The sequence below is a fragment of the Melospiza georgiana genome, chromosome 31 (genome assembly GCF_028018845.1).
Source record: "Melospiza georgiana isolate bMelGeo1 chromosome 31, bMelGeo1.pri, whole genome shotgun sequence".
NCBI classification, from domain to species: domain Eukaryota; kingdom Metazoa; phylum Chordata; class Aves; order Passeriformes; family Passerellidae; genus Melospiza; species Melospiza georgiana.
In genome coordinates this window covers 1188126-1203429 of record NC_080460.1, presented here as the reverse complement: position 1 = coordinate 1203429, position 15304 = coordinate 1188126, and the positions used below count along the sequence as shown (strand labels likewise).

The following is a 15304-nucleotide window of genomic DNA, read 5'->3' as shown; positions in this document are numbered from 1 at the left end:
GGTGCTGCTCCGAGGAGGACGCGGAGCCTTCCCCGCCTTCCTCCCGCCCCGGCCGGGCTGCGCTGGGGGCCCGCAGGGCGTGTGCGAGCCGAGCCGGGCCGGGACAGCGCGGGCCCGGTCCCGGTGCCCAACCCGGTACCGATCCCCATCCCGGTCCTTGTCCCGATCCCATTCCCGATCCTCATCCTAATCCCGATCCCTGTCCCGATCCTGGTTTCGGTTCCGGTACCGATCTCGGTCCCGGTCTCGATCCCGATCCCTGTCCTGATCCTGATCCCCGTCCTGATCCCGGTCCCGACCCCGATCCCGTTCCCCGTCTGGATCCCGATCCTGATCCCTGTCCCAATCCCGATCCTGGTTTAGGTTCCGGTACCGATCCCGATATCGATCCCGGTCACTGCCCTGAACCCGAACCCAATCCCGATCCCTGTCCTAATCCTGATCCCGGTTCCGGTCCCGGTCCCGATCCCTGTCCTAATCCCGATCCCGGTCCTGGTCCCAATCCTGATCCCTGTCCCCAGTCCAATCCCGATCCTCATCCCGGTCCGGATCCCGGTCCCCATCCCGGTCCAGATCCCGATCCCTGTCCTAATCCCGGTCCGGATCCCAATCCCGATCCCGGTCCCGGATCCCGATCCCAGTTCGGATCCCGGTCCCGGTCCCGGTCCCGGCGCGATGTGACCGCTCCCGCACCATGTCCCGGCAGCGAGGTACGGGGGGGCTCCAAAGGGATGCGAGGCCGGGGGGCACCGACCCAAACCCGGGGGGAAAAGGGGGTTCAGCCCTGGGGGAGGCTGCGGGGCTGCCCGTGGGGGCGAGGATGGGAAAAGGGGGTTCGGGAAAAGAGGAGGGGGTGAAATGGGGGGGTGGGAGGCGCGGGGGGAAAAGGGGTCAGAGCTGGGGGGGGAAGGAGGGATCGGGGTGTCCCCCTGACATTGGGGTCTCCCCCCGACATTGAGGTGTCGCCCCGACACTGCCGTGGCAGGGTAGGGGGGGCACAGCGCCCCTTTCCAGCGCCCTCCCAGGGGCAGTTTGGGGGCGCAGCAGCCGCGGGGGGAGCGTCCCCACCCTGCAGCCGTGGCCTGGAGCCTCCGCACATGACGAGTCACGCCGTGGCCGCGAGCAGCTCCCGCAGCCTCCTCTGAGTCATCCCGCGCTGGGCCCGAGCCACCCCCGGGTCACCCCCACACACGCCCCGATAAAACCCCAAAAAGCTGCCCCGAACCGCGCTGGCATCACCCGGGCACCGCCGTTCCCATGGCATCCCCGGGGCCGCGAGGATGAGGATGAGGATGATGATGATGAGGAAGCCACGGTGCCGCTGGAGCTTTGCTAGGAGACGCTCTGTGTGTGTTTGGGGGGGCGTTTTCCTCCCGCCCCGCAGATGTTTTCCATCCCGGCCGCTTTCCCTTGGCACGGCGGCGGGCACCGGGCACCGGGCCAGCGCTCAGGGCAGCCCCCGCGCGGGCTGCGGGCACGGCTGGGCACGGCTGGGCACGGATCGCTGCCCCAGCGGCCGGGGGGCAGCGCGGGGGGGGCGCACGGAGGGCAGAAGGGTGAGAGAGAGGACGGAGATGTCATTGCCGAGGAATTCAGCCTGGGCGGAGGAGAGCACGGAGGGAGGGAGGGAGGGGACGAGCCAGGCGCGCTGGCCAGGGGGGGACAGTCCCCGTGTGCCCCGCAGGTCCCTCCAGCCCGGCCCTTCCCCAGCCCCCGCCGCTTTCCCCGCTGGGAGCGCTTCCCCCCCCGCCCCTGCCCCGGTTTCCAGGCAAATCCAGATGTTTGGGCCCCGCTCCGGCGTTGCTCGGCCCGGACTCAGCGCTGCCAGATGTTTCCTCTCCCCCCGGGCTGGGTGTGGGCTCCGCGGCCGGGGATGCGCGGAGGGGACGGGGGGACCCCCGTGCCAGCAGCTCCGGGGTGGGGAGGGGGCTTCACCCACGCCTGGACACGCGTGGAAGGGGGGATTCCTTTCCCCTCCTCACCCATGGGGTGCCAGCACTTTTTTGGGGGGCACCACATCCCCATTAACCCAGAGAAATTTGCAATTCATCCCCCTTAATCCGGAGAAATTTGGGATTCATCCCTGGAGAAATTTGAGCTTCATCCCCATTAACATGAAGAAATTTGGGATTCATCCCCATTAACATGAAGAAATTTGGGATTCATCTCCGTTAACTTGAAGAAATTTGGGATTCATCCCCGTTAACCTGAAGAAATTTGGGATTCATCTCTGTTAACCCAGAGAAATTTGGGATTCAGCCCCATTACCTGGAGAAGTTTGGGATTCATCTCTGTTAACCCAGAGAAATTTGGGATTTATCCCCATTAACCTGAAGAAATTTGGAATTCATTCCTGGAGAAATTTGGGATTGATTCCCATTACCCGGAGAAATTTGGGATTCATCCCTGTTAACTTGGAGAAATTTGGGATTCATCTCTGTTAACCCAGAGAAATTTGGGATTTATCCCCATTAACCTGAAGAAATTTGGAATTCATTCCTGGAGAAATTTGGGATTCATTCCCATTAACCTGAAGAAATTTGGAATTCATCCCTGTTAACTTGGAGAAATTCTCCAGGGATTCATCCCTGGAGAAATTTGAGATTCATTTCCGTTAACCTGAAGAAATTTGGAATTCATCCTTGTTAAACCAGAGAAACTGGGGATTCATCCCTGTCAACCTGAAGAAATCTGGGATTCATCCCCCTTTATCTGGAGAAATTTGGGATTCATCCCTGGAGAAATTTGGGATTCATCCCCGTTAACCCGGAGAAATCTGGGATTCATCCCTGTCCGTGCCCTCAGCATTTCAGCCTTCATCAGCTGCTCCAGCCTGCCAGGGCTCCTCTTCCTCCTCCTCCTCCTCATCTTCCTCCTCCTCCTCCTCCTCTGCACGTGCAGCAGCAACCGGGAACAAACCGGGAACAAACCGGGAACAAACCGGCTCTGTCAGCGCAACAGAGGAGCCTTCATCCCCACAGGGCCCCCTCCTCATCCTCCCCCGATGCCCCCACGCCACTCAATGGCCGGATTGTGCCCGGCCGGGGCAGGTGCCACAGAAGGGCAGGGCTGGTGGGACCGGGCACGTGCCCGCCACAGCATCAGGGACACCTCATGGCATCAGGGACACCCCCCTGGTATCAGGGACACCCCCCTGGTATCAGGGACACCCCCATGGTATCAGGGTCCCTCCATGGAATCAAGGTCCCTCCATGGCATTGGGGACACCCCAAGGCATCAGGGACACCCCCATAGCATCAGGATCCTCCTATGGCATCAGGGACCCCTCACGGCATTGAGGCCACCCCATGGCATCGGGGACTCTCCATGGCATCAGGGACACCTCATGGCATCAGGGACATCCCAAGGCATTGGGGTCCCCCCATGGCATTGGGGACACCCCCATGGCACTGGGGACCCTTCATGGCATTGGGGACATTTCCATGGCATCATGGTCCCCCCACAATATTGGGGTCCCCCCAAGGCATCAGGGACACCCTATGGCATCGGGACACCCCCAAGGCATCAGGGTCCTCCTATGGCATCAGGGACCCTTCGCAGCATTGGGGCCACCCCATGGCATCGGGGATCCTCCATGGCATCAGGGACATCCCCAAGACATCAGGGACCCTCCATGACATTGGGGACACCTCATAACATCAGGGACCCTCCGTGGCATCGGGGACATCCCCAAGACATCAGGGACCCTCCAGCAGTGCCCAGGGCAGGGCACCCGTGCCCACACGGTGCTCTGGGGTGCGGTGTCACATCTCTGTCACTGTCCCTGTCCCCTGCAGACCTGGACAAGCTGCTGTCGGACCTACGCTCCTTCCTGCTCCTCCTGGACCGCGAGAGCCTCAGCGCTGCTGCTCGGGCCAAGAAGAAATCGGTGTGGGAGCTGCTGGGGCGGCTGCAGGGCCCGGGTGAGTGCGGGGCTGGGGGTGCAAGGATTGGTATCTTGTACTGGATTGGTTAGTGAGAATTAGAATACTCAACACAGAAGAAGATTTATTGTATTGGAACAGGAACCTCGCTTTCTTACCCCTTTTACTCTCTTACCCTCTCATCCTCTCCCCCTCTCTTCTCTCGGGCCTGCTCCGAGCTGTGGCTGGCAGCTCCCAGTAGGGCCCTGCACCCAGGCCCTGTGCAATAAACCCCAAATTCCATGACCAGAAGAAGATTTATTGTATTGTAACAGGAACCTTGTCCTCTGATCCTCTCTTTTACTCTCTCATTCTCTCTTTATCACGCTCTTGCCTTCTCTCTCTTTATCTCTCTCTCCTTCTTTGGGGCCTGCTCTGAGCTGTGCCTGGCAGCTCCAAACAAGGCCCCTGCACCCAGGCCCTGTGCAATAAACCCCAAATTCCACGACCAGAAGTAGATTTATTGTATTGTAATGGGAACCTCTCTCTCATCCTCTTTACCACTCTCTTTACCTCTCTTTCTCTCTCTCAGGCCTGCTCTGAGCTGTGCCTGGCAGCTCCCAGCAGGGCCTTTTGCAATAAACCCCAAATTCCACGACCTGGCTGCAGAGATCTCTCCTCTCTGTCCGTCCCCACCATCCTGCCCCTGACACTCCCACAAGGATGGGGTGGAGAGGGTTATTAGGGTTAGGAGTATGAACATGTTTAGGACCAATGACAGGTCCATGACTGTCCCTCGGCCTTGCCCCCTTGCAGCAGAGGATGCCGAGTACATGATCATGCGCTGCCTCTCGCCCTCCCCAGGGCCTCAGCAGGGCCAGGCCAGCCCGGGTGAGTCCCACCAACCCAATCTCCTCCTCCACGCGTGTTTTGGGGGGTCCCTGACCCCTCAGCACCCCAGCATGGAGCTGATTTTCCCCGCAGGCTCCGGGAGCGCGGATGCAGCGGGAGGCAGAGCCCGGCTGGGCCCTCACGGAGAGGTGAGAGGGGAAACGAGGGGCTGGGGGGGGATCAGGGGTGTGGGAGAGGGGGCAGCAGGATCAGGGGGATGGCAGAGGGGGCACTGAGGGGCTGGGGGGCTCAGGTGGGCACTGAGGGGTTTGGGGGGCTCAGGGGGGTCGGAGAGGGGGCACCGAGGGGCTGGGGGGTTCAGGGAGTGGGAGAGGAGCACCGAGGGGGCTCAATAGGGTGGGAGAGGGGATACTGAGGGCTGAGGGGCTCAGGGTGGGCAGCAGGAGCTGGAGGGCTCAGAGGCTGGGAGAGAGGGGCCCATCCCATGCCCGGGATGGCACCGCTGGCCAACCTTACTGGCACCGAGGGTCCAGGCAGACCTGAAGGGTTTTTGGTTCCCACCTGCCCCCGGACCCTGTGAGGTTCCCCGGGGTGGGCAGCACATCTGGAACCCCTTTGTACCCCCAGAACAAGGAGCTGGGTGCCCCCCCAAGACCCCCAAACCCTCCAGCCCTTCCAACCAATGACTCCTACGAGGACACCGAACCCCCCGGGCACGGCAGCACCGGTGAGATCCCCCCGCGCCCCCTCCCCAGCGCCCCCCACCCTCCCAGCCCTGACCCCATCCCCGCTCCCAGGCGGCGGCGACAGCGACAGCAGCCACTACGAGTCGTACGGAGAGGAGGAAGAGGAGGAGGAGGAGGAGGAGGAAGGGGTGAAGGACCGGGCTCATTACCTGCGCTCCAGCACCGAGGCCGAGCCCCCCGGGCGCCCCGAGCCGCAGCTCTGCGGGTTCCTCTGGAGGAAGCGCTGGCTGGGACAGTGGGCAAAGCAGCTCTTCATCGTCAGGGAGCACGTGCTGCTGGTGAGGAGGGTGGAGGAAGGCGTGGAGGGGGGAGATGGAACAGGAAAGCCTTGTCAATATGATTGTCTGGCAAAAGGTTTTGAGAATATGGAAATTATAAGTGAGATGGAAATGAAAGCAAGCTTTGAGATCCCGCAGTTACTGAACAACTGGAAAACAATGGTGTGGCTGGCTGAAGGTGATCCCCTTTGGATGGAACAACACCCTCTGCTTGCAGACAGCTCCAAGGCTCAGCAGACCCTACAGCTTGGCAGAAGGGGCCCAAAGAGGAGTTTTTAGGGTTTAAAATGTAACACAGGATGGTAATGTAATGATTCTTATAGGCTGTATGTAAATGCTGTAGGATTTGTATCTTGTACTGGATTGGTTAGTGAGAATTAGAATATTCAACACAGAAGAAGATTTATTGTATTGGAACAGAAACTTCTCCCTGGTACCCCTTTTACTCTCTTACCCTTTTTTACTCTCTTACCCTCTCATCCTCTCTCCCCCTCTCCTCTCTCGGGCCTGCTCTGAGCTGTGGCTGGCAGCTCCAAACAAGGGCCCTGCACCCAGGCCCTTTGCAATAAACCCCAAATTCCATTACCAGAAGAAGATTTATGGTATTGTAATGGGAATTTTTCTCTCTCATCCTCTTTACCACTCTCTTTACCTCTCTTTCTCTTCTCTCAGGCCTGCTCTGAGCTGTGCCTGGCAGCTCCCAGCAAGGCCCCTTTGCCATAAACCCCAAATTCCACCACCTGCCTTCAGAGATCTCTCATCTCCCTCCATCCCCACCATCCTACCCCCTGACACTCCTACAGCCATGGACGGGTCTCTGTGCCCCCTCTGTGCCCCCCTCACCCCTCTGTGCCCCCTCAGTGTTTCAGGTGCGCCGCTGACCTGCAGCCCGTGCTGGAGCTGGACCTGCGCGGCTGCCGCGTCACCGCCAAGGAGCAGCGGGGCAAGAAGATGCCACACGCCCTGAAGGTGACAGGGACAGCAGGAGAGGTGCTGGTCATCGGCTTCCAGAGCCGGCAGCAGGCCGAGGACTGGAGGAAGGTTTGGAGGTGTTGCAGCCGGGCAGGAGCGGGGTGGGCAGGGGGATGCTGCTGGCTGGGGGCTGCGTATGTCACAGACATCTTTCATAGAAAGTACTTGCCTTCAAATTTTTTTCCTCCTGAGAAGCCCGAGAGGCCTCAGGAGCAAAATGTAAACAATGGTTGGCTGCTGCTGTGGAATGCAACGGGTGGATCTTTGATTAGCTCATGTTGGATGTTTGTAATTAACGGCCAATTATAGCCCAGCTAGCTTAGACAGAGAGCCGAGCCGCAAGCTTTTGTTATCATTCTTTTCTATTCTATTCTTAGCTAACCTTCTGATGAAACCTTTTCTTCTTTTAGTATAGTTTTAATGTAATATATATCACAAAATGATAAATCAAGCCTTCTGAAACATGGAGTCAGATCCTCATCTCTTCCCCAGTCAGAAACCCCCGTGAACACGGTCACACTGTGTACACATCACAAACGGGACAGGACTGCTGGGAACGAGCCTTGAGCTGTTTTATTTTCCAGCATCAGCCTCATCCCATGGTTATGACAATGGGAAGATGCCAGCAGCTCATATCCCAGCCAGCAGACCAAGAACTTAATGTTAAAACTCACTTTATAAGCTTCTTGACCAATCACACAAAGCAAAAGCACATTGACAGCAGTTCTATCCAACCACTATAAGCACAGGTACCTTTGGTTAAAACAGTGCTTGTTTATTTCGAATATAATGCTTACTTGTAAGCCTTAAAGCACAACACACAGAGCTCCATTATTAAGCTTCAAACTTCCTAATATCTCACCAGATAAACTTTTGTGTAGCTTAGGGAGTTATTCTAGACAAGCGTTAATACACAGGCCATTGTTCTATTTGTCCTTGCTTTTCTACATTTTACATAATTTTTCTGCTGACCAATCTCATGGCTGCTGCTTGGCTCTGATCACAGTTCTGCTGTCTCTAAGCCTTGCCTTTTGCAGCTTTCCCAAAACCCTCTGATTTTGTGGATTCCCACAGGGGAAATGGGGGTGTGGCCCCGCTCTGGTGCTCCCGGGGTGTGTCCCCATGCCTTTCTCGGGGTTGTGAGGAGCGTTTTTAGCTGCAGCACTGCCCCTTTCACCCGGCAGGTGATCGAGGAGGTGAGCAGCGATGCCCCGAGCGGGCTGGCGGCCCTCAGTGTCCCTGCGTCACCTTCCTCGAGGCTCTGCAGGGTGAGTTTGTCCCACGGGAAACCCAGGAACGGCTCAGGAATGCACCCCAACATCATATCTGGGCTCCTTTTGGGGAGGGGGTCAGGGATACACTCCAACCCCATATCTGGGCTCCTTTTGGGGAGGGGGTCAGGGATACACCCCAACCCCAAATCCTGTGCTCCTTATGGGGAGGGGTCAAGAATCCACCCCAACCTCTTATCCTTGGCTCCTTTTGGGGAGGGGGTCAGGGTCAGGGATACACCCCAACCCCAAATCTCGCCCTCCTTTTGGGGAGGGGGTCAGGAATGCACCCCAACCCCATATCTGGGCTCCTTTTGGGGAGGGGATCAGGGTCAGGAATACACCCAAACCCCTCATCTTTGGCTCCTTTTGGGGAGGGGGTCAGGAATGCACGCCAATCCGTTATCCTTGGCTCCTTTTGGGGTCAGGGTCAGAAATGCACCCCAACCCCTTATCCTTGGCTCTTTTTGGGGAGGGGGTCAGGGTCAGGAATGCACCCCAAGCCCAAATCCCGTGCTCCTTTTGGGGAGGGGGTCGGGGTGCAGGGGGCTCAGACCCCACCGAGCTGGGTTCTCATCCTGCCACGCCCCAGCTCGGCAGGGAGGAAGAGGAGGATGAGAATCGCTGCCGGCAGAGCCCGGCCCGCAGCCCGCGGCACGGAGAGGACGCCAAAGGAGGTGGGGGCTGCAAAAGGGCCGGGGGTCGGTGGGGCTGCAAAGGGCCGGGATTTGGGGGGGCTGCGAGGGGTTAGCAATTCATTGATTGCCTAGGGATGGTAATAGGAGAGCTGGGAATGTTATTGAGATGAGGATTAGAGGGATTCCTAGGAAGGATGGGCTTGAAAATTGGTCAAAGAAGCTTCAGTTCATGGCCAGGTTCAGGGGGTAGAGGTTGGAGCAATGGGTGGTTTGCTGGAGGGGGGATTTATTGATATGAGTGACAGAAGTTTGGGTTGGATAATTAAAGAGAAAGTGAGTCATGAAGCGAGCATGATAAAAAATCAGGGACTGGGGTTTAGTTGAGGCAAATCATTAAGCAGGGGGGAACCCTCTTTATTTAGCTTATAAGCCTAATGCTGGTTCATAGCTTCTTAATGGTTAGGATGATATTAGAGAGGATCAGCTTTCGAAATTGGCTAGTGGGGTTCAGGGGGTGCCGGGCCGGGGGTTGGAGGGTGCCCGAATGTCCCCAGGGGGCTGCAAAGGGCCGGGGTTTGGGGGGTGCTGCCCCCGGTGGAGGGTGCGAGGGGCCGGGGTTTGGGGGTGCCTCTCCCGGTGGGGCCTGCAAAGAGCTGGGATTTGGGGGTCCCGCTGCCCAGGGTTACAAGGGGCCGGGGTTTGGGGGGGCTGCGAGGCTCCGGGATTTGGGGGTTCTGCTGACCAGGGTTACAAGGGGCCAGGGTTTGGGGGGGCTGCGAGGCTCTGGGATTTGGGGGTTCCGCTGACCAGGGTTATGAGGGGCTGGGGTTTGGGGGGGCTGCGAGGCTCCGGGATTTGGGGGTTCTGCTGACCAGGGTTATGAGGGGACGGGGTTTGGGGGGGCTGCGAGGCTCCGGGATTTGGGGGTTCCGCTGACCAGGGTTATGAGGGGCCGGGGTTTGGGGGTGCCCGCTGACCAGGGTTACAAGGGGCCAGGGTTTGGGGGGGGCTGCGAGGCTCCGGGATTTGGGGGTTCTGCTGACCAGGGTTATGAGGGGCCAGGGTTTGGGGGGGCTGCGAGGCTCCGGGATTTGGGGGTTCTGCTGACCAGAGTTATGAGGGGCTGGGGTTTGGGGGTGCCCGAATGCCCCCCGTGCCCGCTGACCGGGTGCCCGCAGGGTTCCTGGCCGTGCGGCTGCGGGGCCGCTGGCAGCGCCTGTGGTGCGCGGTCCGGCACGGAGCCCTGCGCATGTTCCCCGAGCCTGGCGGTGCCCAGCGCCCCGTGTGTGCCCTGCGCCTGGACGGCTGCGAGGTGACCCCTGGGGCTGCCGCCGGCTCCCCCCAGAACCTCCGGATCCGAATCGCCCAGCGCGGCCGGGAGCTCGCCCTGCTGCAGGTGAGGGACACCAGGGTACCCCGGGGAGCACCTGCACCCTGTCTAGGGGGGCACCCCTGAGCCCAGACCCTGCCCTGGGACACCCCTAAGCCCGCACCCTGCCCAAGGAGCACCCCCTGAGCCCAGACTCTGCCCTGGAGGTGTCCTCTGCGCCCAGACTCTGCCCTGGCAGACACCCCCTGAGCCTGAAACCTGTCTAGAGGGGCACCCCCTGAGGCCAGACCCTGCTCCGCGGGCACCCTTAGCCCAGACCCTGCCCTGGGGGCACCCCTGAGCCCAGACTCTGCCCCAAGGGGCACCCCCTGAACCCAGACCCTGTCCCGAGGGCGCTCCCTGAGCCCAGACCCTGCCTCGTGGGTGCCCCCTGAACCCTGCCCCTGCCCCTCCAGGCCCGTTCGGACGAGGAAAGGGAAGCGTGGCTGAAGACCCTGCAGGCCAGGGGAGCAGTGGAGCCAAAGAAGGGCAGTGGGCCCCCCCCGAGACCCCCCAGGCCGAGCACCCGCCCCGCTGCCGGGTAAGGACCTGGGGACCCCCCCGGCCCTCCCGCTCCGGGCGGGGTTTGGGGGTAACGCGACCCCTCTGCCCTCAGGGGGCTGCTGCTGCGCCGGGTGCCCACCCCCAACGCCTACATGGACGATCCCTCCGGGCAGGGACCAGCTGAGACCCCCAAACAGCTCCACTCCAACGCGGAGCGGCTGCAGCAGCTGGTAACACCTGCTGGGGGTCTGTGCCACCCATTTATGCCCCTCAGCCTGGGGGGATCCACTCCCACTCCCACTCCCACCACCCCCTTGCCCACGGGCTTCTCCTCTTCGGCAGCAGCAGAGCCTGGACCGGGCAGCGCAGGGGCAGCGCCCGAGAGCAGCGTCTGCCGTGCCCAGCTGTGCCAGCAGCAACGCCCTGGCTGGTGCCCGGCCCGGGCAGGCAGGTGAGAGGGGCTGGGGTGTGCCCATCTTCCCTGGCTCCACAGGCTGGGATGGGAGATGGGATTTTTGTGTCCTTGCCCTGTTCTTCCTCTTCCCTTCCTCCTGATCATCCTTTCTCTTGCCTTTCTCCCCAGTGTTCCTCCTTTGCTCTGTCTCCCGAGCATCCTTCCCCTTCCCTTCCCTTCCCTTCCCTTCCCTTCCCTTCCCTTCCCTTCCCTTCCCTTCCCTTCCCTTCCCTTCCCTTCCCTTCCCTTCCCTTCCCTTCCCTTCCCTTCCCTTCCCTTCCCTTCCCTTCCCTTCCCTTCCCTTCCCTTCCCTTCCCTTCCCTTCCCTTCCCTTCCCTTCCCTTCCCTTCCCTTCCCTTCCCTTCCCTTCCCTTCCCTTCCCTTCCCTTCCCTTCCCTTCCCTTCCCTTCCCTTCCCTTCCCTTCCCCATGATCAGCCTTTCTCTCCCCTTCCTCCTCACCCTCCTTCGTCCTCTCTTCCTTTTGATCATCCTTTCTCTTCATCTGGACCCTCCCTCCTCTCTCCTTCCTCCTCACTCTCCCTCCTCTTCCCTTCCTCCTGATCCTCCCTTCTCTCCCCTTCCCTCCCCGCCACCTCCCTGCCCTTCCTCCTGACCGTGCCTCCTCTTCCCTCCCTCCCCAGCTCTCCGTGCCAGGCCTGCCAGTGCCCAGCTGCCCCAGGACAGCCCCAGCGTGCAGAGCCGGGATCTGTGCCTGTCCCAGCACACCCTGACCCTGCCCCAGAGGAGGGGGACACGGGAAGGGCTCGATGTCCTCATCGGTAGGAGCACACAGGGGCTCTGGGGATCTCTTCCTGCCAGGTTTTATGAGCTCTCCGAGAAATATTTCACACCTAAAGTAGCATAAAATCAGCACGATGGCTTCTGTAGTAACGTTAGAAACAGTAAAGTTTTAATAGAAGGCAAAATAACAAAGCTCTTTACAGAGAAAACCTGAGCTGAGGGCAAAAAGCTTTTGCTCCCAGTAAAACACCCTACAAAACCCATCAGTTCTCTTCCTTTTCTAGTAAATTGCTTAAGCAAGACTTTTTAGCTTCTGTCCAATTGGCTGTCCTTCAGTTTGAAGTAAAGTCTCCAAAGTCCTATAAGTGTCTTTATTCCCAATTAAAGAGAGAAACTTCTGAGCTTTTTTCCTTTTTTAAAAAGACAAAAAATAATTTCATCACTCCATTGTGGCATTCACATTCTCTGAAAAAATTCCTTCGCCCAGGATTTTTCTCCTGGGAAGCTGAGAAGCCTCAAAGAAAAGGAAAACAATTCTGATCTCATTTGCTTCTCCTGTGTTTTGCTTGTCTGGAATGTGTTTGGAGATTGTTTACCCACAGGTGATTGTTTCATTGGATTTGATGTGAGTTGTTTTGACTCTTTTGGCCAATCAGGGCCAAGCTGTGTCAGGACTCTGGAAAGAGTCACGAGTTTTCATTATTATCTTTTTAGCATTGCGTAAGCATCCTTTATGTATTCTTTGGCATAGTTTTCTTTATTTTTATATTATATAGAATATAATACTGTATTATATTATAATACTGTATTATATTATTTAATATAACACAGTATTATAAAGCAATGAGAACATGGAGTCAGATGCATCATTCCACCTTTGTTGGGGCATTTCCCAGCAAATACAAAATTCTGTCAACAGAGAGCACATTCCTGCACTCTGGGACTGGGCACTGCCCACTCCTGGTCAGGCACTGCCCAGTCCTGGTCAGGCACTGCCCACTCCTGGCTGGGCACTGCCACTCTGTGATTGGGCACTGCCCACTCTGTGATCAGGCACTGCCCATTCTGTGGCCAGGCACTGCCCACTCTGGGGCCACACTGGGTTGGGCACTGGCCACGCTGGGTTGGGCACTGCCCACTCTGTGGCCACTCCTGGCTGGGCACTGCCCATTCCTGGCCTTGGAAGCGGGCAGAGCTGTGGTGCCCAGCCCTGGCAGTGCTCCCGCTGTCCTTGCAGGGCACAGAGCCTTTCCCAAGCTGGAGCAGCAGGTGCAGGGGCAGCTGGAGCGGGGCGTGCAGGGCAGGCTGAGAGCCGGCTCCGAGATGAACCTGCTGAGCCTCGGGAGGTCCCTCAAGGGTCACATCGCTGCCACCGCCAGCTCGGCTGGCTCCGAGGTGGGAACACCGAGATTTGAATTAAAGGATCCCCTGAATTACACAGATAGCGAGGTCTGGAGGGCACCTCTGACCCTTTTTTGTGCTGTTTTTCCCTCAGGGATCGTTCCTCAGGCCACTGCTGAAGCGCACCACGTCAGCCAAGAGCGCCCTGAGGCCGCCGCCGTCCCCGGTTGTGGCGGGGAAGGGAAATGTGATGAGGAAGACAAAGGTAAATTCTGGATCAGGTGTCTCAGTTTGAAAGCCAGGTGTCTGCTGAGGAAGGCAGGAGCCTCCCCTGAAACGGAAAATGTAAAACCCCATCTGTGACTGTGTTCACAGGGGTCTGAGGAGGAAGGAAGAGACGAGGATCAGACTCCATGTTTCAGAAGGCTTGATTTATTATTTTATGATATATATTATATTAAAACTGTACTAAAAGAATAGAAGAAAGGATTTCATCAGAAGGCTGGCTAAGAATAGAAAAAGAAGGAATGATAACAAAATCTTGTGGCTTGGACAGAGAGTCCGAGCCAGCTGAGCATTGATTTGCCAATAATCAAAAACAACTAACATGGGCCAATCACAGATGCACCTGTTGCATTCCACAGCAGCAGATAACCATTGTTTACATTCTGTTCCTGAGGCCTCTCGGCTTCTCAGGAGGAAAAATCCTAAGGAAAGGATTTTTCATAAAAGATGCCTGTGACACCCCCCTCCCTCTGAAGTGCTATAAATTTTAAATTAAGGGTCTCTCTCAGGCAAAAATATGGGAGCAGGAATAGCAGTTTATTAGGGAAGAAAATAAAAGGATAAAATAAACAATGCAGTAAATAAAAAGATAAACAATGCAGAGTCAGATCCCAACCTGACACCCTGTGGGTCAGGGTGTTGGCAGCAGTCCCACTGGAATTGTGGCTCAGCCCTCCTGCAGTGTCAGGGCTGGTTCTGCTGGAGCAGGGATCCTGGACAAGGGTGGAGTCTTCCTCTGAAGATCCAGGGGCAGAGGCAGCTGCTGCTCCTCTGGGGAATCCAGTGGAGAAAAGCCGTGCTGTTAATCCTAGAAACTCGAGATTGTATCTGGGTAGGAATGCTTGGCTGGTGTTCCAGAATCTCCAGATTATATCCAGGCAGGAATGCTTGGCTGCTGTTCCAGAATCTCCAGATTATATCCAGGCAGGAATGCTTGGCTGGTGTTCCAGAATCTCCAGATTATATCCAGGCAGGAATGCTTGGCTGGTGTTCCAGAATCTCCAGATTATATCCGGGCAGGAATGCTTGGCTCCTCCCTCTGGGCTCACATCTCCCAATGGGATGCTGTAGCTCTTATCAGCCATGCAGGGACATTCAATGGCCTCTTATCAGCAGATAAGGGAGGAGTAGGTGTGGAAGAGATAAGGATAACTGCCCACTGAACAGAAGCCAGCTGCCATGCAGAAGGCAAATAGGACACAGTTTGCTCGGCAATCCAGGACAGAAAGGTTTAGGGGATCCTACAGAACAGGGAAATGAGGGATTGACCCCCCCCCCCCAATTTAATTTATCTAGGAATGGGAGATGAAATCTGCGATGTGAGCACCACAGAGTCTCCCAGAGAACATCGGGCCGCGCGTGGATCGTGCAGGACCAGCCTGGGATCAGCCTGGAATTCGAATTTTACCCACCAGTATCAACGCTACCACTACGCACATCTATTTTTATATCCAGATATATCGATGCACACATATCAGCTCCCCACCTGGGGCTCTCCTGCCTCTCCCTGCTGCATCCCCACCTCCTTTTTTGGGGTGCACAACTTCAGAAGCTGCTGGCTCTGTCCACACCCCGAATTTCCAGGGATGGGTGTGGATAAACCCCGGGGGACCCAGATTTATTTGGGAGGGATCCGATTCCATTCCCTGGAGCCAGTGGGACCCGGGCTGGGCCCTGGGTGCTTTTCCAACAGCTGTGCTTGTCAGGGCTTGATTTGAATTGGAGAAATGGTATATTATTTTTTTTTTTTTTTAGAGAATTAAAAAATAAATGTTGTAAAACTTGAGGTTTATGGGAAAGGGTGAGCTGGGAAGAGGGGGTGTCCTTGTCCTTATCCTGGTGAGTGTGGGTTCCATCCTGGTGAAGGAGTTTGTGGGGTCAGTCCTGATTCCAGGGAAGGAATCTGTGGGGTCAATCCCCATCCCACGGAAGAAGTTTGTGGGGTTCATCCTCATCCTGGTGAAGGGGTTTGTAGGATCACTCCAGATC

The 15304-nt window shown here is 57.4% G+C and overlaps 1 protein-coding gene across 1 annotated transcript; it reads left to right on the top strand.

Annotated features, from left to right (window-relative positions):
- Window positions 1-650: 650 nt before the first annotated feature.
- Window positions 651-15034, top strand: LOC131094914 (actin filament-associated protein 1-like 2). Its single transcript, XM_058042508.1, has 17 exons — window positions 651-710; window positions 3798-3923; window positions 4680-4754; window positions 4848-4903; window positions 5343-5442; window positions 5513-5739; window positions 6601-6780; window positions 7896-7979; window positions 8575-8659; window positions 9799-10016; window positions 10406-10530; window positions 10606-10723; window positions 10836-10944; window positions 11578-11727; window positions 12927-13084; window positions 13185-13295; window positions 14612-15034. Exons 1-17 carry the CDS (start codon window positions 695-697, stop codon window positions 14636-14638), a joined length of 1965 nt encoding a protein of 654 aa, XP_057898491.1. The 5' UTR covers window positions 651-694; the 3' UTR covers window positions 14639-15034.
- The last annotated feature ends 270 nt before the right edge of the window (window positions 15035-15304 follow it).